We start from the raw sequence: 26,432 nt of genomic DNA, 5'->3' as shown, positions 1-26,432 counted from the left end.
ACAGGTCACAGACTTGGCTTGGATATGACGTTGTTGTGGCTGTGGTGTAGACCAGTGGCTCCAATTTGACCCCTAGCCTGGGAACTTCTATATGCCACAGGTGCGACCCTAAAAAGACAAAAGAAAGAATATGTCAGGTCAAGCCCCCACATTTGTTACAATGTATGGAGAGCATTAATAAATAAGCAAACATATCAATACTTCCTTTTTCTTCTCTCTTCAGGGCTTAAAAAATGTGACTGTTATAGAAGGTGAATCTGTCACCTTGGAGTGCCACATCTCTGGATACCCATCCCCCAAAGTGACATGGTACAGAGAAGATTACCAAATAGAAAGTTCTATTGATTTCCAAATAACCTTCCAGAGTGGAATTGCCCGTCTTATGATTCGTGAAGCCTTTGCGGAAGACAGCGGGCGATTTACTTGCAGTGCTGTGAACGAGGCTGGGACTGTCAGCACATCCTGCTATCTAGCTGTGCAAGGTCAGTGACCACACCCCACCAACCCACCACACAGGCCGTCACTGTCACCCGACACTTCTTTCCACCGTATGGTGTCTACACACCTTGAAATGGAGTCCCCTTTTGGAATTCAGGGGTAGAGTATGGGGTCCACTTAACTCTCATACTAAGCAGAGGTCACTAATGAAACAAAACTACATGCCTGACTTACAAGAGAAACTTCTGTCTTCTTCCAGTGTCAGAAGAGTTTGAAAAGGAAACAACAGCTGTGGCTGAGAAAATTACCACAGAAGAGAAACGGTAACACATTCTTTGGCTAATGAGCTTTTGTTGTAGTACAGTTTTGATTTTTTCAACCCCTTTAGTATTGTAGTTTGCAGTCCAGAAGCTAATATGGAGGAAATTCTCTTTCCAGCTTTATTGAGTCAAGAGATGTGGTAATGACAGATACTAGCATCGCAGAGGAACCAGCAGCGCCTGGAGAACCAGCTGCCCCTTTCTTTATTACAAAACCAGTGGTCCAGAAACTGGTGGAAGGCGGGAGCATTGTGTTTGAATGCCAAGTTGGAGGCAACCCAAAGCCCCATGTCTACTGGAAAAAGTCTGGCGTTCCTCTGACCAGTGGATACAGGTATCTTGATGGCTGAATGATAGAGTTCTCTGTGATTTGTCTGATGTGTATAGGAAGCTGAGAGAGAAGTAGTGTTTACTTATCCCACTAGCCCTCAAAAGTAGGTTCTTTCCTTATGGAGCCTTCAGTGTGCACTTCGAACTATTTTCATGTTTTTATATGAAGTCTTATTAAGAAACAAAGCTATGTGACCAAAATATATTTCTTTATATTCTTTTTTTTTAAATCTTCTTGAAATACACTGCCTATTTGACATCCTAGACTGTTTTATTTATTTATTTATTTAGTCTTTTTGTCCTTTTTTTAGGACCGTACCTGCAGCATATGGAGGTTCCCAGGCTAGGGGTCTAATTGAAGCTGTAGCCGCTGGCCTACGCCACAGCCACAGCAGCGCCAGATCCAAGCCGCGTCTACAACCTGTACCACAGCTCACGGCAATGCTGGATCCTTAACCCACTGAGCAAAGCCAGGGATCAAACCCGCAACCTCATGGTTCCTAGTCGGATTCGTTTCCACTGCACCACGATGGAACTCCTATTTCCTTATATTCTAGTTTGATTCATTTATAGTGCTAGTGAAATATAGAAAATGTTGTGGTATTTTACACACACACACATGCACAACATATCCTTCTAGAAAATATCTGGAACAACTTTCAATAAAAATGCATAATAATTAAGTCACTAAAAGATAAAAGAAAAAAGGTCATGTAATGAAGAAGAAAGCTAGTTATACGTGAAAATCTATGCTCATAAATTTGCTGCAATTTAATATAAAATTTTGTTTTGAATTTCCTAAAATCTGAAAATGTAGCTGTCATGTCTTAATAACAACTATAGTGTACCAAAGGCTTAATATTGAAATGTTTAAAGGGATTTGTTTTTTTGATTATTCATTTGATCTTCACATAAAACAATGAACAAAACAATGAGCAAAGAGAAATGCCTGAGTATTTAAATGACCTCATCATTTGCTGACATAAACACCAAAGCCCCTTATTTCCATATGGTTGATTCTATTAATATCATATTCTATTTTTATTTTAAAGAATATATGAATATTCTTTAAAATGAAGATTTTAACTTGCTTGGCCCTCATACTCTTGTCCAGGCATTTCCCACAATTTTCAGCAATCTTATATTCTGTGGAGGAGCCTAGTCCCATGTTTAGAATTATTGAATTTTATATCACAGATCCACATAAGGTTTATTGTACTCACATAAGGGCTATTCACATAAAGATCACTTATTTTACTCACATAAGGGTTTTTGTTTGTTCGCTTCCATAAAGATACAAAGTGAGTTACAACAAACAAACTGGTGAATGCAAACTGGTGATTTCAATGACTTTTGCTGATGATGCCGGAGAATACACTATTGTTATTCGGAATAAGCATGGAGAAACTTCTGCATCTGCCTCCTTGCTTGAAGAAGGTGAGTGCAACTCCAAGTGGTTCCATGAGCATGATAAGAATGGAAATGCAGAGAAGTAGCAGTGCTGTGTGATTGTCAAAAGGCCAGATGCAATTTCCTGGTTCTGATACTGGCTCCGTCCCCATTGACCCATATCTTGGCCTCAGCTGTATAGGAAGTGTTTTAGATCACACAGCCTCAAAAGCCGAATTGGTGCTCAACTTAAAATCTTCTAACAATAGTTTCCTCTTGGTGCATTTACTTCAAGGCACATCATGCCTTTGAAAAATGCGGAAACTCTAAGTTCAGTTGCCTTCCAGATCCAAACAGATAATGTGAGCATAATGAAGACAATGACAAACTGGAAAGTACATGCCCTGCCTCCAGGGGGGAGTAGCTCCCCACCTCCAATGTGTTGTAACCAGGCTCAGTGTTGTTAGAGCTTCCAATATTTTAAAGAAAAGCTAGAAATCACAATTTTCAATATTCATATGTAATTTTTGGGGAAAAAAAAGTATAACAGCATTTAGGCCAAACAAAATGTATCTGTGTGTCTCCATTACCTTTGCTTAGGTATTCAGGTTTATAATAGACCGTCCTACACTCTGTCTCATTTGACCTGCACAAAACCCCTTAGAGAAAGTTAGGATATTATCCCCATTTGGCAGATAAAGCCCTCAAGACCCAGAAAGATAAATGTATTCCCAAAATCCACAGGGCAAATTAGGAAGACCTCTAGGATAGATCCCAAAGGAGTGATTGCTAATATAGATTTTTTTTCTATAATAGTAGTGGCTACTTTGACTTGTTAATGTAAGTTTGGTTTTGAAATTCAACCTAATAAGTCTACACTGAGCACTTTGATGATAAAATTTTGAAAATCTGGCTTTTGGTTATCAGCTTTCCCTAGTGTAGGCCTTGCTTGAATGAACAGTAGCATGAAGGCTTTTTCATAAGAACATTAAAAATTAACTTGTGTTCTTAACTCCTAGCTGATTATGAGTCACTGATGAGGTCCCAGCAAGAAATGCTTTACCAGACACAAATGACTGCATTTGTACAAGAACCTAAAGTTGGAGAAATAGCACCTGGATATGTGTACTCTGAGTATGAAAAGGAGTATGAAAAAGAACAGGCCTTGATTAGGAAGAAAATGGCCAAAGACACAGTAATGGTCAGAACTTTTGTGGAAGACCAGGTGAGTATAACAATAATGACCAAGTGAATCATTTTATAAATTATACTTTTGCCCCACAATGCCATTCCTTTTGTGTAATATTTTCATTTTCATAGATGGGTCAGGGTTAGGATACTATAGCAGGTCTAGGTTCACTATTGACAAGTTTCCTTATCTTCTTAACATGTTGCACATATGACTTTAGAAACTGAAATTACATATATGCAGGAAAAAACAAACACTAGTACAACAAAGTTCATTACTGTCAAGATTCCTTCATCTCTAGGATAAACATTGCAAATATAACCCATACTCTTAAAATACCACTGACCTAAGATGCCACAGCATGAAGTGACAAAGATGACTATAATGCAGATTAAAAAACAAAACAGAGACCCCTCTCGTTCTCATTGAAAACCAAATTTAAAAGGCAAAAACAGATCCCAAAAAAGCCTTCTAGATTTTTGTCCCAGTTAAAAACTTTAACTAAATCTTATTTCTGAAGTGAATACTCTTAAAGGATTTCTATAAGTCAGGGTACATCTTTTTAACAAGCTGTTCTTTTTTGCTCCATAGGAATTCCATATTTCTTCCTTTGAAGAGAGACTTATTAAAGAAATTGAGTACAGAATAATAAAGACTACATTAGAAGAACTTCTTGAAGAAGACGGAGAAGAAAAAATGGCAGTTGACATTTCTGAATCTGAAGCTATTGAAGCAGGATTTGATTTAAGAGTCAAGAATTACAGGATTCTTGAAGGGATGGGTGTTACTTTTCATTGCAAGATGTCTGGGTATCCATTACCCAAGGTAAAATATAATAATTGATCGTATCTTCATGCTATAATAAAGACACAAATAGCTTATAATATAGCTATTTTATCTAAATTTTATTGACATATGCATGATATTATCTGCAGATTGCATGGTACAAAGATGGCAAGCGCATCAGACATGGAGAGAGATACCATATGGACTTCCTGCAGGATGGCAGAGCTAGTCTGCGCATTCCTGTTGTTCTTCCAGAAGATGAAGGCATCTATACTGCCTTTGCGAGCAATATTAAAGGAAATGCTATTTGCTCAGGGAAATTGTATGTGGAGCCTGCCGCGCCACTTAGTGCTCCGACTTACATACCCACACCAGAGCCAGTGAGCAGAATCAGGTAAGACTCATGACAATTCAAGTTGATTAGTATTTAAATTCTTTAAAACACAGAATATCTCAGTAGCAAATTGCTACTGTGGCATGGGTGGGGGTAGGGAATTGAAGGCTGAGGTGGCACAGAAATTCACCATTAGCAGTACCGGTGATTGCCTAGTTTTTATTTCTTGCCCCAATGGAAGATTAGCAAAGCATTTTTATTGTGTAGCGTATTATTTATTTTGCCATGCTATAGCTAATGTAATGAAAACTATAAAGGTTTATTTAACACCTGTATTATCCCTAATTTATACAACGCCCCTGCAGTGTGTGGATTATTATTCCTATCTTGGAGCATTGAATCCCCATGCTCCTATGAAAATTGCCTTAGTTCATCCAGCCTGAATGGTGGTGCTGGCACTTGAAATCCAATCCAAGCCAATCTGGCTGTAATGTATAGATAGTGTTTGGGGATTTTTCAAATATAGTTTCTGTGTTTTTCCCCTTTTAGGATAAAGAGGTATATTTTTCTTTTTCTGTAAACATATTCATTTGTTTATTTAACCAACCAATACCTATTGAGATATTTTGGTAGTTGAACCAAAAAAGTTTGGTGTCTAATTAAATCCATGTGTTAAAGGAAAGACTGTCTTGAGGACCATTCTAAGATTTTGAGGCTGGGTTCCTGGTTGTGTTGAATAACTGCTGAGTGGATTGATGGTATATGAACAGCATCGCTTTGAGGGCAATAACAGTGTATTTCATTTTGGGTCCCCCTGAGTTTACAGTTCCTTCTAATAGGTACACAAAGTAAATTCTAAAATGACACCAAAAAATGAGGTTTATTTTGCTAAGTTTTCTCTGTGACTCATGAAAATATTCTGCTTGCCTTCTTTTTTTAGATCCATCTCTCCTCGTTCAGTGAGCAGATCTCCCATACGCATTTCCCCTGCACGGATGTCACCTGCGCGGATGTCCCCCGCACGGCTGTCCCCTGGACGCAGGCTGGAAGAGACAGATGAGTCACAACTTGAGAGGCTGTATAAGCCAGTCTTTGTATTGAAACCCACTTCGTTCAAATGTTTAGAAGGGCAAACCGCCAGATTTGACTTAAAGGTTGTAGGTCGACCTATGCCAGAGACCTTTTGGTTTCACAATGGTAAGAATATGTTTTTGCTCACAAATCATTAAACACAAAAATAAGCTTCCAGGTGTGTCCAACAATTTAAAAATAACAACTATTTTAACATGTCTTCTTTTTTTACTTATTCTCTTTTACAGGCCAGCAAATTGTTAATGACTATACGCATAAAGTAGTCATTAAGGAAGATGGTACCCAATCCCTAATTATTGTCCCTGCATCACCCAGTGATTCTGGGGAATGGACTGTGGTTGCCCAAAACAGGGCAGGCAAATCTTCAATTTCAGTGATTTTAACTGTGGAAGGTATTTGCTCTTAAGATAAAAAAGAAATTATCTTATCGCTTGAGTATAAACAGGTTGTCCAGCCCCACTCACTCTGAATCACGACCTTTCTCTTTCAGCTGTGGAACATCAAGTAAAACCAGTGTTTGTGGAAAAACTGAAAAATGTCAATGTAAAGGAAGGTTCCCGGCTTGAGATGAAAGTCAGAGCTACGGGTAACCCCAACCCTGACATTGTATGGTTGAAAAACAGTGAGATTATTGTACCTCATAAATATCCAAAAATCAGGTAACTCTGCTTGAAAAATAACAAAACTACTCTCATTCCACAAATCCAGTAACCAATGAAGGAACAACTACTTCTGTATTGATTATTTATTTTTCACTTTTTATAGAATTGAAGGCACCAAGGGAGAAGCTGCCCTTAAAATCGATTCCACCGTCAGCCAAGACTCTGCCTGGTACACTGCAACTGCTATTAATAAGGCTGGCCGAGACACTACAAGATGCAAAGTAAATGTGGAAGTTGAGTTTGCAGAGCCTGAGCCAGAGAGAAGATTAATCATCCCACGAGGGACATATAGAGCAAAGGAGATTGCAGCCCCAGAACTGGAGCCCCTCCATTTGCGATACGGTCAAGAGCAGTGGGAAGAGGGTGACCTCTATGACAAAGAGAAACAGCAGAAGCCATTTTTCAAGAAAAAACTCACTTCCTTAAGACTCAAGCGCTTTGGACCTGCCCACTTTGAATGCAGGCTAACGCCCATCGGTGACCCTACGATGGTGGTGGAATGGCTCCACGATGGAAAGCCACTTGAAGCAGCCAATAGGCTCCGTATGATCAATGAATTCGGGTATTGCAGCCTTGATTATGGAGTTGCATATTCCAGAGACAGTGGTGTCATTACTTGCAGAGCTACCAACAAATATGGAACCGATCACACATCCGCGACCCTTATTGTTAAAGATGAGAAGAGTCTTGTAGAAGAATCTCAGTTGCCTGAGGGGAGGAAAGGCTTACAGAGAATTGAAGAATTAGAGCGGATGGCTCATGAAGGTGCCCTTACAGGTGTAACCACCGATCAAAAAGAGAAGCAAAAGCCAGATATTGTCTTGTTCCCAGAGCCAGTAAGAGTGCTTGAAGGGGAGACTGCCAGATTCCGTTGCCGGGTGACAGGGTACCCTCAGCCCAAAGTCAACTGGTACCTCAATGGGCAGCTCATCCGCAAAAGCAAAAGGTTCAGAGTCCGCTATGATGGCATTCATTATCTGGACATCGTGGACTGCAAATCATATGATACAGGTGAAGTCAAGGTTACCGCAGAAAACCCTGAAGGTGTGACAGAGCATAAAGTGAAGCTTGAGATCCAGCAGAGGGAAGACTTTAGATCTGTCCTTAGACGAGCCCCTGAGCCAAAGCCCGAGTTTCACATACATGAACCTGGAAAACTTCAGTTTGAAGTACAAAAAGTAGACAGACCTGTCGACACCACCGAAACCAAGGAAATTGTCAGGTTGAAAAGGGCCGAAAGAATCACCCATGAAAAAGTGCCCGAAGAGTCAGAAGAGCTGCGTAGTAAGTTCAAGCGCAGGACTGAGGAGGGGTATTATGAAGCCATAACTGCCGTGGAGCTCAAGTCGCGTAAGAAGGATGAATCCTATGAGGAACTTCTAAGGAAGACAAAAGAGGAACTTCTCCACTGGACCAAAGAGTTAACTGAAGAGGAGAAGAAAGCCCTTGCTGAAGAAGGCAAAATCACCATCCCAACTTTTAAACCTGATAAAATTGAACTAAGTCCTAGTATGGAGGCCCCCAAAATCTTTGAAAGAATCCAAAGCCAAACTGTGGGCCAAGGATCTGATGCACATTTCCGGGTCAGAGTGGTGGGAAAACCAGACCCTGAATGTGAGTGGTACAAAAATGGTGTAAAGATTGAACGCTCAGACCGAATCTACTGGTACTGGCCTGAAGACAATGTTTGTGAGCTGGTCATTAGAGATGTGACGGCTGAGGACTCCGCCAGCATCATGGTGAAAGCCATTAATATAGCTGGGGAAACCTCCAGCCATGCTTTCTTACTCGTCCAGGGTAATTTGAATTCCTTTCATTTGGTGGATCTGTCTCTGTGTATCTGTGAATAGCCAGTAGTGTGTTTCTTTTTATTTTCTTTTCTCATTATTCAAATCATGAGTTTATCCTACTAAAATGTGCTTTTTCTCTTCCTTTTTCTTATAGCCAAGCAATTGATCACTTTCACACAGGAATTACAAGATGTCGTTGCTAAGGAAAAAGACACCATGGCAACCTTTGAATGTGAAACCTCAGAGCCATTTGTCAAAGTGAAATGGTATAAAGACGGTGTGGAGGTTCACACGGGCGATAAATATAGGATGCACTCTGACAGGAAAGTTCACTTCCTCTCTGTGCTGACCATCGACGCTTCTGATGCTGAAGACTATAGCTGTGTACTTGTGGAAGACGAAAATGTAAAAACAACGGCTAAACTTATTGTCGAAGGTAGTAAATACTGATTTCATTGTTCACTTAAGTTTTAAAGTCACCCTTGGTATGTGATCAGATCAGTCATGCAATTTTCACTTCATAAAAAGAATTACTTGGGAATTGGATTCTATAGCTTATACTACTGATTAAGACTGTTGATGATTCGGATTTTTTTTATTTTTATTTTTCCATTACAGCTGGTTTATAGTGTCCTGTCAACTTTATACTGTATAGCACAGTGGCACAGTTACATACACACACACACATATACACATACATTCTTTTTCGACTCAGATTTTTTAAATTGCAAGGTTATTTTGATGTCCTATTTTTATTGAAATATAATTCTGTGCATTAAAAATAATCTTAAAACAACCATTTTCAACTGACAATTTCTCAGTCCAGCAGTTAGATATTAAAAATATTCCTGATGGTATGGGTGATATTTACAAAGAATTTTCTCTATTCTAAGTCTAGATGCATAGCTCTCTGGAGAAATTAACTTCACCTTATTTCATGCCTCAGGTGCCGTTGTTGAGTTTGTGAAAGAACTTCAGGACATAGAAGTTCCAGAATCATTTTCAGGAGAGTTAGAGTGCATTATAACCCCAGAAAATATAGAAGGCAAATGGTATCATAATGGTGTGGAGCTGAAATCCAATGGCAAGTACACAATTACATCTCGCCGTGGTCGTCAGAACCTCACAGTCAAGGATGTGACCAAAGAGGACCAGGGAGAATACAGCTTTGTTGTTGATGGGAAGAAGACAACCTGCAAACTGAAGATGAAACGTAAGTCTCCCCCTTGCAGTCAGCTTGCAGTGAGCATCATTATGGCTTATTGATCAAAAATGATCCCAACATTCTTATCTCTCCCTGTATTTCACAGCCCGCCCCATTGCTATCCTCCAAGGACTTAGTGATCAAAAAGTCTGCGAGGGTGACATCGTGCAGCTTGAAGTTAAGGTCTCCTTAGAGAATGTGGAAGGTGTGTGGATGAAAGATGGCCAAGAAGTGCAGCCAGGTGACAGGGTTCACATTGTGATAGACAAACAGTCACACATGCTGCTTATTGAAGACATGACTAAGGAGGATGCTGGCCATTACTCCTTCACCATCCCAGCCCTCGGACTGTCAACCAGTGGGCGCGTCTCTGTCTACAGTGAGTGTAATTTATGTGGTTTTAGGTGTACCCTGTGCCCTGAGGTGGGGACCTCTCATGAGCACACATTTCAAACAAAATTCATATTCATAAAACTTTCATTTGTGTGTGTGGCTTTGCAGGTGTTGATGTAATAACACCCCTAAAGGATGTTAATGTGATTGAGGGCACCAAGGCTGTGCTCGAATGTAAGGTCTCAGTCCCTGATGTGACTTCTGTTAAATGGTACTTAAATGATGAGCAAATCAAGCCTGATGATCGTGTGCATGCCATTGTCAAAGGCACTAAGCAGCGACTTGTGATTAACCGGACCCATGCTTCAGATGAAGGACCTTACAAGCTCATGGTTGGCAGAGTTGAAACCAGCTGTAATCTCTCTGTAGAAAGTAAGGATTCTTTCCATCTAGCTTAGTATTGTTTTAAGCATTCTGTTTTCCAGGTATAATAGTAACCAAGTGATTATTTTATTTTTCCCCCAGAAATTAAAATTATCAGAGGTCTTCATGACCTTACCTGTACAGAAACCCAAAATGTGGTCTTGGAGGTTGAGCTGTCCCACTCAGGAATTGATGTGCTGTGGAATTTTAAGGACAAGGAAATCAAACCCAGTTCTAAATATAAAATTGAAGCCCATGGAAAAATATATAAGTTGACAGTTCTAAACATGATGAAAGATGATGAAGGGGAGTATACATTTTATGCTGGTGAAAATAGGACATCTGGAAAACTTACCGTGGCAGGTTAGTACATTTATCATTTAATATAAGTTCTTCTATGGAGCAGTCATTTTAACTTAAGAAATTATTGACCATTTTCACCCAAATTCCCACCAGTTTCCCACTTCCCTGCCTCTGCTTATGCTGTTTTCAAAACCAATAGTACCCTCACTACTGTCCCCACCAGCCTAAATTCTAAAGGTTCTTCCAGGAAGACCAACCTTAAATGTCATCTCCTCTGTGAAGCCTTCCTTGATTTTCCCATGTGTATAAGTTCTTACTCCTCCTAAATCAGGATTGCTTTATGTATGTCTCTTTCACGGCCCTTACTCACATACTTGCCTAAGTCACCATTTCTTCTCACACCTGAGTATAATTGGAAAATCCGAAATTGCTCCTTTCTCACCTTTGTATAGTCCAATATGTTGCACATGATAGATGATCAATAAATGTTTTATTTAAACTCTCCTATTCTAAAGACATAGTTCCTTTCATCACTCTTGTTTTCTTTCACTTTTGTTTTTATTCTCCTCCTATTTTATGAACCCAGTGAGTATCTTAAAAATCTAACTCAGTATACGTAACTGGGTCTCTTTCTTGTGATATGAAATAAACCATCCTCATTCAGCAGAAGTCCCTAGTAAATTAAATTAAATTGAAAAATAAATAAATGCTGAGGAGTTAGAATATGACATTGAGATTAATTTGTGCAGTTTATGACATCTGGTATATCAGTAAGTCAATGGGAATAGTGTGTCTTTGATATGAGCGTTTCATGGTTTACACTTCATTACATTGTAAGATTTCCTCAGAAATTTAACCATGAAAAAGACTTCTGAAACAAAATTTCAGATCCTGCACTGTGATACATTTAATATAAATTACATGTTTTTAAATGCATGAAAATAACAAAAAACCATGAGCCCCTATGTGATTTTACCAAATGTTTTTTAAGTAACTATCTTGGATCAAACAGTGCTGGGAACTCAGAATACAAAAATGAATAATGTATGATTTTTTTTGGAGGAATTCACAATTGAGAGAGAGAGAAACATCAGCAACTGAATTGCTGAAGGAGTAATTACTTCTTCCAGTAGATGATGGCACTGGAGGCAGTGAGGGATATTTTCATGGAAGAGATGACATTTATTGAAACAGTGATTTTTTTGTACATAGTGATCCCTAATCTTCTAGAAACATTGATGACTAGACATTTTGTTCAGCATAATTTTTGCCAATCAAATATGAGACATATTTCCAGGAAATCATCCTTAGAAGACTTAGGCAGAATGCTTTTGAAGAAGAAGGAAGTGAGTTAGAGGCCATCCGTGAGGTGTACTGCACATCAAGATTCTCAGAATTCTATGCAACTTAACAGTTGCTTTTCCTTTGCAAAACCTTCCCGATTCCAGTATTTTCCCTGGTTATCAGTGATGTTTACTTAGAATGTGGGTTTCTGTGATGCCCTCTCAGTGTGTGCAAAAAAAAATTTTATTAGATGTTTCGTGATGTTCCAAATCGTGTTTTTAAATTTTGATATTTTATATTTAATTATGCAAAGATGTCTATATTATATAAATATGTGTAAAGGACTCACACATGTGTTTCTTTTGTCCCAAAGGGGGTGCCATCTCTAAGCCACTCACAGATCAGACTGTAGCTGAATCCCAGGAAGCTGTATTTGAGTGTGAAGTTGCCAACCCCGATTCTGAAGGCGAATGGCTGAAAGATGGTAAACACCTCCCTCTGAGTAAAAGCATCAGAAGTGAATCTGATGGCCACAAAAGGAGACTTGTCATTGCTGCCACCAAGCTGGATGACATTGGAGAATATACCTACAAGGTGGCCACTTCTAAAACATCTGCCAAACTCAAAGTTGAAGGTCAGTGATTATAGTGACAGATTTACCCATTTCAAATCATACCGTATTTTTGACAGTTATTTTAAAAGTCCAGTGGTGTCTGGGGTTAATAGATACAAACTATTGCATTTGGAGTGGATAAGCAATAAGATCCTGCTGTATAGCACAGGGAACTATATCTAGTCACTTGTAATGGAACATGATGGAGGATAATGTGAGAAAAAGAATGTATGTATATGTGTGACTGGGTCTCTTTGCTGTACAGTAGAAATTGACAGAACACTGTAAACCAACTATAATGAGGAAAAAAATCATTAAAAAAAAAGTCCAGTGGTGTAATCATTCTGGGTACCATAAATCCTTATTTCATAAAATCATCATAAACTCTCAGACTTTCTTTCTGAGCCACATACCACAAGGTGCAAAATTGCTTATCAGATGAATTTATGTGAAGAAGTCGTTTCTTAGGTTCCAGCTCTATGCAACAACTAAATTAGATGCTCTCCTTCTGTGTTCTTTTTTCACTCTTTTCCAACCATCAGTTAAGCTATTAGTATACAGCTATGCAAATTTCATTTAATTCACATATTAAAAAATCATTATACGCGAGTTCCCGTTGTAGCGCAGTGGTTAACGAATCCGACTAGGAACCATGAGGTTGCGGGTTCGATCCCTGCCCTTGCTCAGTGGGTCAAGGTTCCGGCGTTGCCGTGAGCTGTGGTGTAGGTCGCAGACGCGGCTCGGATCCTGCGTTGCTGTGGCTCTGGCGTAGGCTGGCAGCTACAGCTCCGATTAGACCCCTAGCCTGGGAACCTCCATATGCCGCGGGAGCGGCCCAAGAAATGGCAAAAAGACAAAAAAAAAAAAAAAAATCATTATACGAAGTACATTTCAAACTGGATCCCAGGTTTTCCTGAATAATCTCAGAGTGGCATTTAAAAACTCTATGTAGTTGCTAAGGGAGAGGGAGTGGAATGGACGAGAATTTGGTTAGTAGATGCCAACTATTACTTTTAGAACAGATAAGTAATGAGGTCCTGCTGTATATAGCACAAAGAACTATATCCGATCTTTTGAGATAGAACATAGTGGAAAATAATGAGAAAAAGAATTAGTATATATGTATGACTGGGTCACTTTGCTGTGCAGCAGAAATTGGCACAAAATTGTAAATCAACCACACTTTAACAAAAAAAATCGAAAAAATTTCTAAAGCGACTACATAGCTGGAAAAATGTTGATAACCATTCACTTGCAAATGACCAGGTAATGATCTCACTCAGGACTTGTCTTGCTTGATAGTATCATCTTTATTTTCTAAACCAATCATAAATTTGTCTTCAGCTGTTAAAATTAAGAAGACTCTGAAGAACCTCACAGTAACAGAGACGCAGGATGCTGTTTTCACTGTGGAGCTCACACACCCTAACGTAAAAGGTGTCCAGTGGATCAGAAACGGGGTTGTGCTGGAATCCAATGACAAGTACACTGTCTCAGTCAAAGGAACAACTTACTCTCTGAGAATTAAAAACTGTGCCGTTGTGGATGAATCTGTTTATGGCTTCAAGCTTGGAAGGCTGGGGGCCAGTGCCAGACTTCACGTTGAGAGTAAGTTGACTTAGAAACACTTTCACCAGTAGCCAACTCCCAGTTCCTGTAAAGTTCACCATGTGACTAAACTGCTTCAACTTTTCTCACCAGCTGTCAAGATCATTAAGAAGCCAAAGGATGTGACTGCCTTGGAAAATGCCACTGTGTCCTTTGAAGTCAGTGTTTCCCATGACACGGTGCCAGTAAAATGGTTCCACAAGAACGTGGAGATTAAGCCGAGTGACAAACACAGGCTGGTCTCAGAAAGGAAGGTGCACAAACTGATGCTACAGCATATTTCCCCCTCAGATGCTGGGGAGTATACCGCTGTGGTGGGGCAGTTGGAATGCAAAGCTAAACTATTTGTGGAGAGTAAGTATGAGGCAGCCTTTGGGGCATTTCTAGGGAATCCCCATATATTCATTCATTTGCTTCATCTTTCTCTTTAATAAAATATATTAACTGAAGTGCTCTCTGATTTTCCCAAGCATTACATATCACAAAAACCATGAAAAACATCGAGGTCCCTGAAACCAAAACCGCCTCCTTCGAGTGCGAAGTCTCCCACTTCAATGTGCCTTCCATGTGGCTGAAGAATGGTGTGGAGATTGAGATGAGTGAGAAGTTCAAGATAGTGGTGCAGGGCAAGCTCCACCAGCTTATCATCATGAACACCAGCACGGAGGACTCAGCAGAATACACATTTGTCTGTGGCAATGACCAAGTCAGCGCCACCCTGAAAGTGACTCGTAAGTTAAACAGAATGTCTAGTAGACCTGTTGTTATTCTGTATCTTGCACTTTCCATTTCTGACCAGCTATCTATCTTGATTGAAATATCTACAGTGTATTTGCACTGAATTAGGCACTGACACCTCCATCTGGGATAACTTTTCAATTAGAGTAGTATTGACAGACCCCCTTTAAAGATACTCCTGTGTCTATTGCTTGCTCTTTATGTTCCTCTCTCACTTGGCATTGTCCTGTAGAGGGGTACCTGGAAGATATCGTGGCTCATCTCTCTGAACTGTGATCACCTTAACTGTGACACACTAAAAGCATCTCAAATTTTCATTCTGTGCCTGTCATAACCCACATTATATAGACACAAAATCTTGGGTGTTTCCTTCCTCCTTTGCAGCAATCATGATTACATCCATGCTGAAGGACATCAATGCTGAAGAAAAAGATACCATTACCTTTGAGGTGACGGTGAACTATGAAGGCATCTCTTACAAATGGCTAAAGAACGGTGTGGAAATCAAATCAACAGACAGGTGCCAGATGCGCACCAAAAAGCTCACCCACTCACTGAACATCAGGAATGTTCACTTTGGGGATGCTGCTGAGTATACCTTTGTGGCTGGAAAAGCTACCTCAACAGCCACTCTTTATGTGGAAGGTATGGTTTCGTAAATGTCATATCCATAAAAAACAAATGTCAGACACACTATATAAAATGTTAGGACATCAGCTCATAAACAGATAAGTAAAATGAGGTATATCCATGCAATGAGATATATTCAGCAATTAAAAGGAAGCACTATGTGTGCTACAACATTGGTGAACCTTAAAAAACTTTATTCTAAATGAAAGAAGCCCCATCACAGGGGACCACATATCGTATGATTCCAGGTGTAGAAAAAGCTCAGAATGCCCAGATCTATAGGGTTATAGATTGGTGCCAAAGTGTGAAAGGAGGGCATTAGGAAGGGCTGGGAGGGCTAAAGGGTGCATGATTTCTTTGTGAGATAATGAGAATGCTTTGAAACTGATTATGATGGTGATTGCACAACTCTGAATGTTCTGAAAGTTCTGAAACTCTATGCTTTCAAGAGTGAATTGTATAGTATGTGAATTGTATCTTGGCAATGCTGTTAGAAAGGTTAATTTTTTTACATGCTCTTCTCCAGCTCGTCACATAGAATTTAGGAAACACATTAAGGACATTAAGGTTCTTGAGAAGAAGCGAGCCATGTTTGAATGTGAAGTTTCGGAACCTGACATCACTGTGCAGTGGATGAAAGATGGCCAAGAGCTACAGCTTGTGGACAGGTGGGTTGGTTTGTTTTGCCACATCCCAGTGATGCCTAGTTCCCTTGGGGTCATCATCCTACATTAAACCTCAATTTCCATTTCCTCCATAGAATAAAGATCCAGAAGGAGAAATACGTCCACCGCCTTCTGATCCCATCCACCCGGATGTCTGATGCCGGGCAGTACTCTGTGGTGGCAGGAGGCAACATGTCGACTGCTAACCTCTACGTAGAGGGCAGAGATGTTCGCATCCGAAGCATTAAAAGGGAGGTTCAGGTAACTGTCCACGTGCTGGAGTTTTTGGAGAGATCATCAGTGGCTCCTAGTCTATAATTTTATCATTTAATTTTTTGACTTTCAAATTTTCTAACCTTAGTCTTCTACAGAATGAAATCAGCTTCTCCCTGCCTATTGGCTCACACTTGTATGCTGACATCAGTGTAGTCACAGTTTTCTTTCACTTAGGGAAGAAGGGTGTCCTTAGCAGATGTCAAAATACTTTAATGAAAGCAGCTGTAGAAACTTTACTGTCTAATAAGTGGCCACTTGCCAAGTAGTACCAACAAGAAAAATTCAAATTGTGGTGTTCGTACAGCAACGAGAATTAAGGGAATTCAGAACAAGGTGGCATTTTCTCAGAAGCCTTCCACTGTGCAGTGGCAGGTGTGCAAGGGCTGGGATGGGAGCACTCCCTCTGAGGTCCAGGAAGAACATCAGTTTGAGCAAAGCTGGGTTCCTAGCTGGGAGGCGGAGCAAGTGCTTTACCCCTGATTGCAAATGCAGAGCTTGACCTCATAAGTGCTAGTCTTCCTTCATGAAATAAAGGAGATAATGTGTAAAACGAGGAATCACTAGAGTCCAGGAGTTCCTGTGGTGGCACAGAGGAACTGAATCTAGCTAGTAACCTGAGGTTGCCAGTTTAATCCCTGGCCTCACTCAGTGGATTAAGGATCTGGCATTGCCGTGAGCTGTGGTGTAGGTCATAGATGTGGCTCGGATCCCGAGTTGCTGTGGCTGTGGCGTAGGCCAGCAGCTACAGTTCCAATTAGATCCCTAGCCTGGGAACTTCCATATGCCATACGTAGGGCCCTAAAAATTAAATTAAATTAAATTAAATTAATCACTAGAGGTCATATGTATCATGCTGCTCATCCCCAGAGAGCCAGGCATTACAGGCCGTAGGCCATGGTGAAGAGATTTCATTGCAGACTCTGGTAACCTGGATGTGTCTCCCATCCTTTATTGTCCAATTCTGAACCTTGTCCAATTCCTTCACTTTTAAAAGCAAGGATAATAGTTCCTACTTAGCCCACAAAGATATTATTCACATCCTATGAAATCAAATTTAACAGTAACTTAAAAGAACTTTGACAATGATAAACAGCCCTCAGATGTAAAGTGTCATGATTTCTCTTATGATTAATTAAGAAGCAAACATTTAAGGATGAAATCATTTCCTCTGTGTAAGCATGATTCTCTACAAAAGTTTGGGTGCCATTTGTCCAAGGATAGGTAGGAAAACTTAGAATGTGTTATAACCAGCCAGCTTGCTACATCATAATGTGTTACGTTTGGCAGGCTCTTCAATTGAGCTGTTTTATTAAAAGGTTAAAACTGACAGAAAACCAGGGCTTCACTTTTCTCTTTCTGTTGCTCCATCAAAAGGTTATAGAGAAACAACGTGCTGCCATTGAGTTTGAGGTCAATGAAGACGATGTTGATGCTCACTGGTATAAAGATGGCATTGAAATCAATTTCCAAATTCAAGAACGACACCAGTATGTGGTGGAGAGAAGAATCCACCGGATGTTTATCTCTGAGACCAGGCACAGTGATGCTGGTGAATATACCTTTGTGGCAGGAAGGAACAGGAGCTCTGTTACTCTCTATGTCAATGGTAGGTAGCAACATTAACTATTTTTGCCTCCATCTGTAATAATTCTCCCCTTCAACTTACTAAAGTTCTGCTAGTTCCTGGGCAATTTCTCAAGAACCCATGGTACTCATATGTTTGCAGCTATATTTATTTTCACATTATACTGATGGTAGCTAAGATGTTGTTTCCAGAAAACCCCTGATGGCTAGGTTTTAGTTGGTCAACACTGTTGACTCCAGTGTGTGACAGTTATAGTGGAGCTCAAATGGATTTCTAGGTACAGCGCTCAGCTGTTCTAGTTCTCTGCCCTTGGCCCTATCTGCTTGAGTACTACTAGCTCCACCAAAGGACAGGGCATTTTCAGCCTCTTGTCGATCATACCTGAGAATCTAGAGAGCCACAGGCCAGTCCCAAGCCCCAAGACTAGGGTCTCTGACTTTAGACAGGGGTTCCACATGCTACCAAGTCCTCAGAGGAGCACCATTAAACCAGCCACTTTCCTCCTTAGAAAACTTAGGGCTGAATTTGAGACTGACCTAGATCTGGAACTAACGTGGAAACAGAGAAAGTGGAACCTCCATCCCCATCCTGACCTTGGGTCCTGTCTGTCTAAACAAATACCTCTGAGGCAGATGAGGGAACACTAAGAATAATCTCACATTTCCTAAAATGAACCATGTTGCTAACATCCCCTCGGTCCCTAGGAGACTGGTGATCGTGGTATCCAGTTATTATTATTTCTATGTTAGTGTTAGAGATACTGAGGAACAGAGAAGTAAAGGTCTTTCCATACGGCTGTGTCAGAAACCAGCCTCTCAGAAGTCATTTCTCCCCATTTTTTGGTTCCACAAAATACCCACTTCCCCTCACTCTCACAACACTGAGGTGCTTTAAGTAGCATAACAGGAAAGCTGATATTTTTTTAAACAAATCTACCTAATTGCCTTTAACTAGATCTGAAGTAACATTCATTCATTCATTTATACAGACTGATTGCACTTCACTAGCGCCTGTATATTAAAAATGACGGAGTTCCCGTCATGGCGCAGTGGTTAACGAATCCGACTAGGAACCATGAGGTTGCGGGTTCGGTCCCTGCCCTTGCTCAGTGGGTTAAGGATCTGGCATTGCCATGAGCTGTGGTGTAGGTTGCAGACACGGCTCGGATCCCGCATTGCTGTGGCTCTGGCGTAGGCCGGTGGCTACAGCTCCGATTCAACCCCTAGCCTGGGAACCTCCATATGCCGCAGGAGCAGCCCAAGAAATAGCAACAACAACAACAACAACAAAAAGACAAAAAGACAAAAAAAAAAAAAATGACTATGACATATACACAAATGCTTGCAAAACAAGCAACCCTGAATAGGATCAGCCACCTCACCACATGATTTGTCCAAATGACTTTTAAAAATAGAAAGCATGTGGAAGTTGTTCTCTCATTCTTTAGGGTACTGTCCATTGACACCCTAAGTCCAGACACCAGCCAGGAAAAGGGGTAATGACGTTACACTGAAAAACTCAGCACTCCCAGCACCCCTCCTCCATCATCCAAAGTATCTTAAGGCTATTCCCTGTACTTATGAACTAAATCCCGAATGTTTTCTTCTTGCTTAGCACAAAGAATGTTCTCATATTCTGAGGCAAGTAAAGATACCACAATTTCAAAATTTTATTTCCAGCCCATAACCACCTGTGACAAATTAACATAGATTTCCCTAGGCGTTCCTGAATTTCCATGTTTTTTCACGGGCTGTTTATTTTCTTTTCTCCCCAGCTCCAGAACCACCCCAAATTCTGCAGGAGCTCCAACCTGTTACTGTACAGTCTGGCAAGCCGGCCCGCTTCTGTGCTGTGATATCTGGCAGACCTCAACCCAAAATTTCCTGGTACAAGGAAGAGCAGCTGCTGTCCACTGGTTTCAAGTGCAAATTCCTTCATGATGGGCAAGAGTACACGCTTTTGCTCATTGAAGCCTTCCCAGAGGACGCGGCTGTCTATACCTGTGAAGCCAAAAATGACTACGGTGTTGCCACCACCTCAGCCTCACTCTCAGTGGAAGGTAGAAATGCCTTGCTATTTCTCCATTAAAACAAAAACTAAGAATCCTATTTTTGCATTCTCCTGGGGCATTTAAAATGCAATTTAGAACTCTTAAAAGCAGATTACTACCCAACTTGGGAACTTTGAAACACTGCCAGATAAATTAAGATAAATCGGTACGCTTCATTCTCAATCTGTAGGGTGAGTCCATCTTGACGAGTCTTGTGGTCCCTTTCTTTAGTTCCAGAAGTTGTGTCTCCTGATCAGGAAATGCCTGTTTATCCTCCTGCCATCATCACCCCACTTCAGGATACTGTCACTTCTGAGGGACGGCCAGCCCATTTTCATTGCAGAGTTTCTGGAACAGGTAGGTTTACAAGCAAAGGTAGAATTGCCAATATTTTTAAAGAATGATATGTGGGAAAGGTTCTCTCACCCTTTGCTCCCTTACAAACATCTCTTCAGGCAAAATTTGAAATTTAACAGACATCTTATAGAAGACTTATTTGAATTACTGAATTAAGAATTAGATCAGAGTTTTCCACTGGATCATACACCTAAAAATGGTTAAGGTGGTAAGTTTTATGTTATGCATTGTTTTGTTTTTTTTTTACCACACAAAAAATTAGAGCAATGTTTTTTCAGGGTTTTAAACTTCTAAAAATATCATGTTTCCCTTATGATTGTAGTTATACTTTTGTTATCTCTTGAAAAAAAATGACAAAGCCTACAATTATTATTAGATTAAGTATAATGACATCTACATATTTTTAAAAGAAGGGTCTATTTATCTGTAAGACGTCATTCAGTGTATGGACAGTGCTTGTGCAAAAAGTCATATTCCTTTGGAAGGCAATATCCTGTAGTGGACAAAAGTCAGAGCATTATGATCACAAAGGTTGGATTCCAATCTTGACTCCACTGTGTGACCTTCAGCAAATATATGATATCTCTGGTCCTCTCTCCCTCATGAAGAAAATGAGGATAATACTGCATTCAAATCTTGGAATGTACATTCCAAGAGGGCAGGGATTCTTTCTTAGTACAGAGAACCTGGCATCTGAAAAGCAGTAGCTACTGGAAGGAAAGCTCTCTGAAAGCAAAGGTGGATCCCAACCCTCAAGTAACTCTGAACATAGTAGATACTCAATAAGTAATTGTTGATTGGACAGAAGAATGATTGTTGAATGGCCAATAACCATTATCATGATTACTTTAGATAACTCATGTCAGCATGTAGCACAGTTCCCATCATGTGTACTCCTTTCTTCTGTTAGCTATTGGGATTTTTAATGGTGCACATTTCCCAAGTACCACCAGCCCCTCCCCTCACCCAGGAGTCTGACTTTAGTAGAACAAAATGTTTGGACCCATTTCTAGCCAGTGATGATTGTCGACTGACCTCAGGGAGGAACAAAGTAAATCACATTTATCCCAAATGAAAATGACTCCCTCATTCTCCTGGCTTTTGGATACTACCTCAAAGAGAAATTCTCTAAACTTAGGCATCTCACAGCCCTCCTAATAAGTTTGTTTTGCTTATACTGTTTTCTCCCATTAGTTTAGGACCCGATCAGCATGGCCAAGAGCCATTTTCCTAAACAAGTTATCATTTCATTTGGGCTACTATCACCTAGAGATTTTCTCCTCTGGAATGGAGATACTGATCTAGAAACCACATAGACCTGTTTGATTTTATGAGCATAATTAAAGGATATAAAGTATATAAAGCACTTATAGGCATGGCTGGCAAGTGACTGGGGCTCAATACATTAATTTTATTGGAACCATTGAGAGGAATTATAGAAACATAAAAGTCTAGTGTTTGGTGACCAACATGGATAAATGCTATAGGCTTTGTGGCTTCAGAACAGAGTTGTTGAGAAATAGTAAATATCAAGAAATGAGGACTGATTAAATAATATCCTACTAACACAATAAAGAAAAAATGCATTTTTTCGCCTTTTTTTTTTTTTTTTTTTTTTTTTTTTTGCTTTTTAGGGCCACCCCTGCAGCATAGGGAAGTTCCCAGGCTAGGGGTCGAAATACAGCTGCAGCTGACAGCCTATGCCATAGCCACAGCAATTCCAGATCTGAGCCACATCTACAACCTACACCACCACAGCGAAGCCAGGAATTGAATCCACATCCTCATGGATACTAGTTGGTTCGTTACTGCTAAGCCACAAAGGGAACTCCATAAAAATGCATTTTAATATCAAATTCACCAAAGCCACACTAAAGAATTTATCCATTTATTGAATTTTTAGAGGAAAGTTTTCAAATAAATACATGCCTATGTGGATTGTCTAGAGTAGTAGTCTGAACTATTTTTGTATAGTACTTTTTAGTTTATGTATCATTTTATAGTTTGCCTTTAAGGTGTTGTAAAAATACATTTGCAGCTCTCTAGAAGACTCCAATTGGGGTAGAAAGAGAAAAACATCTTTTCTATGTAATAGATGTCTTTAAATGTTTGAACAGGCTTTATAAATTCATGAGATCATTAACTCTGTATGTGTGATAATATTTTTACACATACGAAGTTTTTAGCATCCTCTCATAAAGGTATTTTCTGTATGACAAAAACTAAATTCATTGAATAAAATGCCTTAGAATAAAAGCTTACCAGATCACATTAGTGTCATACCCCTCAGACTGTGAAAATATTTACATAACTTCCTCTGACTAGGTATTTCCATAAGAAAGTAAGTGCAGTTCCACTTTGTAAAACTTGGAAAAAGATATGAGAAGCCCCTGTCTCATATTTTGGGGAATGTAATTCTTGCTGAAGGAAAGAGCATGGTCCTGAGCAATCTAATGATGATTTTATGGGTGAAAATATTGTCTACTGACGGTCTCTGGTGCCACCTACTGGTAGAAGAGCAATTTGGAAAAGTGGAATTTTAAAACTTGTAAATAAAGATAGTTTTTTTGCTACTGTTCATTCTGCAGATAATGAGTAAGTATCATTTGGAGGCTTACAGCTAGCTAAGAAAAATGATAAAAAATTATTTTAGCAACAAAGACCACCCATTTTTCACTTAAGCATCTATTTCATTGTATTCTTTTACCAACATTTGTATTCCTGCTATTGAGACCCAGGAAGTTCTATAGGTGCCAGGGCCTGTCTCATGCCTTTAAGAAGCTCATTGTGTAGGTGAGGAGATACACCTGCACGACTAGATCCCAAAATTGTGAGTGCTATAACAGCCCACCTACTCAGAGCTCTCTGTCTGGGAGACAGCTGGAGAAAGATGCATGGACTGAACATTGAAGAATTAACAGGATCATTGAGCACAATGGCACTCCAGGCATAGAACACCATTTACAAAGTCATAAAAGCTTGCACGAACACTCCATGAGCTGGCCACAGTGGTTTAAGTATGTTTGGAAAGTGATGTAATGAATGGGTAAGAAAACAGAAAAGAAGGCAAGGGCTAAAGGGCTTGGTATTCTGTGCTTAGAACCTTAGATTTTATATTGTTTACTTTGAGGAGCCACTGGAATGTTTTTAAGCCCCTGGGTGATGTGATCAGGTTTGCTTTTTAGAAGCAATATTCTGATAATGAAGAATAGACAGATATGGAAGGTGAGATTGGAGGTAAGGGACCAGGGGAGAGACTATCCTAATAGATAAGCTTGGAAAGTATTGACAATGAGGGGAGTCAGGAGGAAGAAGAGGGTCGATTGTGCCAGAGTCCAGGAGGTTGAGTGAACAAGATTTAGGGACCAAACATAATGGAGTGGTGGCAGTGAGGAACTGGGGCAGTGTGGTAGCCTCACAGAAGCTGTGAGAGGCCAGTGACCAACACAGCAGTGGCAGCCCAGCCAGAAGCATCAAGTCCATTCCCAAGACAGGTCTTGCCCTTTGGCTCATTCGTTATCAGCAGTTCAGGCCTGTCCTCCTGCTTCACTCAGTTCATCAAAGGAAGAAGGTGTCAGGAAGAGTAAGAAAGGATCCTTGCCCGGGAGAGACAATATCAAACTCATTATCTTAGAATCATGTTTCCTTCTTAGAAATGAAATCATGTAAGATCAGATGTGGCATGCTCAAAAGAAAAGTATAATACTACTGGGATAAATATAAAATTAGTCACCAATATCATCAATTTTATGTTTGCAGGTAAATTAAAATACCTGCTTGTTCCTGTGACTTAAACATCCTTTTTCTTTTGTGATACAGATCTAAAAGTGTCTTGGTACAGCAAAGACAAGAAAATCAAGCCTTCTCGGTTCTTTAGAATGACTCAGTTTGAAGACACTTACCAATTGGAAATTGCTGAAGCTTTTCCAGAAGATGAAGGAATTTATACTTTTGTTGCTAGTAATGCTATAGGTCAAGTATCAAGCACAGCCACTCTGAGACTGGAAGGTACAGTCAAAAAAAAAACCTTTAAGAACCATTTAAATATAGATCTAATCTCAAAATTCAGTAACAAACACTAAAGATTTCATGTAAATCATCACTGGTCCTACCATTATTTTTTAACCCAACTAATTGTTTCCGTGTTATATGTGATATTCTCGCTTTTCAGGTACTGGAGTCATTATAAATCACAAAGCATCATTTTTTTATTTGCCCCTGCTTTGTCTCCATAGCATTTTGTAATGTATTGCTCTCATCACCAGCTTTCATGCTTCCTGATCAGCATGTATCAGAATGGGCAGAAATATGCTAAAGAAATAGGTTGTTTTCTTGTTTGGCTAGGATGAAAATTTTTTAATATATTTTTTTTAATCTAAGAGTGTTAACACATCCTACCATTGTATTGACACAATTCTGATTTCACAGAAGCTACAGTGGATGATTTCAGGTCTGTTTACCAGCTTGATGTGTTCACTGTCATTCAAAGTGTTGAGGGTTGAGGGGCTCAGTTGTAAAATGGCTTAACTTTTCTATTATTTGGGGTTCTTAAATAGCAATCAGAAATATTTCCTAGGTATCAGGCAGGGGGGCACTCAGATTCAAAATGACAAATATTTTTATACAGTCAGACTATTTTTTTCTGAGCTAATTTGGTCTCTGTAGTATTAAGCATGTATAAATATATGAAGAGTTAAGGCAACTTTTGCTTTTTCCCTTGATTTTGAACACTTATAATAACAACCCAGATGTTTTCTTAATAATCAGTTCAATGCGGTTTACAAAAAAGAAGGTTTATTTTACAACTGGGGGGGGGGAATAGTAGAAAACAAGAATACCTACACTGAATTGCACCCTCTACTACCATCTTCATGAACATGTAGTGAAGCACCTTAAAACTATTTATGTCTCAGCATGTTTGTCTGGAAAACGGAAGGGAACTCATGTGGCTTTGAATCAATAGTGGTATACATTGACAAGGCATTAGGCTTGGACTGGATTCTCATCCATCACTGAAATCTGTAGCAGAACTGTAGACAACTCCCAGTGAATTCTGGTGTCCATGCAAACTAAGACATTAAAGATTGGCATGCTTCTTTTCAGGATTTAGCAAACTTGAAGAAATTACAACAAACTCTCAATGGCATGTCTCTTCATCAGTTTCATTTAAGAAGGAGCCCCTTGGCCAAAAGCCCATCTTCATCCAGCCTCTGTCAAGCCTCAGGGTGCACAGCGGGGAGACAGTCAGATTTCATACAAGGGTTTTTGGTATTCCCAAGCCAGAAATCCAGTGGTTTCATAACCAGCAGCCAATTCTACCATCAAAAGATATAATTTTCCATTTTGAGGAGTCCACAGGCATGGCTTTAATGCTTATAGTTGATGCTTACTCAGAGCATGCCGGCCAGTACTCTTGCAAAGCAGCCAATAGCGCGGGGGAAGCCACTTGTGCGGCTACGCTCACAGTGACTCCAAAAGGTAAAGGAAGCCCAGCTTGCTTCAAAGACTTTGATCTGCTGCATCCTTCCTACTCCCGTCATTACTAATGAGAGTCTCTGCTGTGTGTCTCAGTGCATATTGCAGTCAGTTCATCATTTACTAATAAAGTAACAGCCCGGTCCCTCTAAGTCTTCAATTATGGTTTAACCAGTGTTTTTTAAATCTCATTGAAGTATGTGTTCTGGGCATTACATGAGTTGTTATTTGGTTAGGCATCAACTTTGCTTGACGTTTTCCCTTTTCTAAATAGCATCTTATCATTGCATCATCAATGATTTATTTGCTACATATTATTTATAAAGTAGATGGTGTAAGGAGGACAAATGCTATCCCAAAGATAGTCATAGAGAAAATGGGGGGCTATGTCACTCTGGGGAGCTGCAATGACAAGAGAGAAAAGGAATCAGATACTATATGGCATCTACGTGAGCCTTTATCATCCATTCATCCCTGGATCACTGGGAATGAATTTTCTTTTGTGTGATCCTCACATCCCAGAGCACACTGCATCTGGCATGCTACTTCCAAGTGACA

General features: G+C 39.9%; 1 protein-coding gene across 1 annotated transcript in view; it reads left to right on the top strand.

Annotated features, from left to right (window-relative positions):
- The window catches only part of TTN (titin), a 274,604-nt gene that overhangs the window by 25,030 nt on the left and 223,142 nt on the right, over positions 1–26,432 (top strand). The window contains exons 18-45 of the mRNA XM_084999975.1: positions 224–482; positions 698–761; positions 877–1,092; positions 2,383–2,525; positions 3,497–3,702; positions 4,258–4,491; positions 4,602–4,846; positions 5,727–5,983; positions 6,106–6,270; positions 6,369–6,537; positions 6,644–8,337; positions 8,485–8,766; positions 9,277–9,543; positions 9,641–9,913; positions 10,036–10,299; positions 10,393–10,653; positions 12,251–12,511; positions 13,835–14,098; positions 14,192–14,452; positions 14,569–14,829; positions 15,221–15,481; positions 15,993–16,134; positions 16,227–16,392; positions 17,782–18,013; positions 19,767–20,051; positions 20,274–20,399; positions 24,219–24,407; positions 25,503–25,877. Of these exons, the coding sequence (XP_084856101.1) occupies positions 224–482; positions 698–761; positions 877–1,092; positions 2,383–2,525; positions 3,497–3,702; positions 4,258–4,491; positions 4,602–4,846; positions 5,727–5,983; positions 6,106–6,270; positions 6,369–6,537; positions 6,644–8,337; positions 8,485–8,766; positions 9,277–9,543; positions 9,641–9,913; positions 10,036–10,299; positions 10,393–10,653; positions 12,251–12,511; positions 13,835–14,098; positions 14,192–14,452; positions 14,569–14,829; positions 15,221–15,481; positions 15,993–16,134; positions 16,227–16,392; positions 17,782–18,013; positions 19,767–20,051; positions 20,274–20,399; positions 24,219–24,407; positions 25,503–25,877 (7,822 nt within the window). The remainder of the gene's footprint in view (positions 1–223; positions 483–697; positions 762–876; positions 1,093–2,382; positions 2,526–3,496; positions 3,703–4,257; positions 4,492–4,601; positions 4,847–5,726; positions 5,984–6,105; positions 6,271–6,368; positions 6,538–6,643; positions 8,338–8,484; positions 8,767–9,276; positions 9,544–9,640; positions 9,914–10,035; positions 10,300–10,392; positions 10,654–12,250; positions 12,512–13,834; positions 14,099–14,191; positions 14,453–14,568; positions 14,830–15,220; positions 15,482–15,992; positions 16,135–16,226; positions 16,393–17,781; positions 18,014–19,766; positions 20,052–20,273; positions 20,400–24,218; positions 24,408–25,502; positions 25,878–26,432) is intronic.

Source organism: Sus scrofa, chromosome 15 (assembly GCF_054392235.1).
Source record: "Sus scrofa isolate SSC_HxYL_T2T_F1_AM1 chromosome 15, Sscrofa_HxYL_maternal_Yorkshire_Landrace_v2.0, whole genome shotgun sequence".
In the NCBI taxonomy this organism is placed as follows: Eukaryota; Metazoa; Chordata; class Mammalia; order Artiodactyla; family Suidae; genus Sus; species Sus scrofa.
The sequence above is the reverse complement of the archived record's forward strand: the minus strand, read 5'-3'. Positions and strand labels throughout refer to the sequence as shown.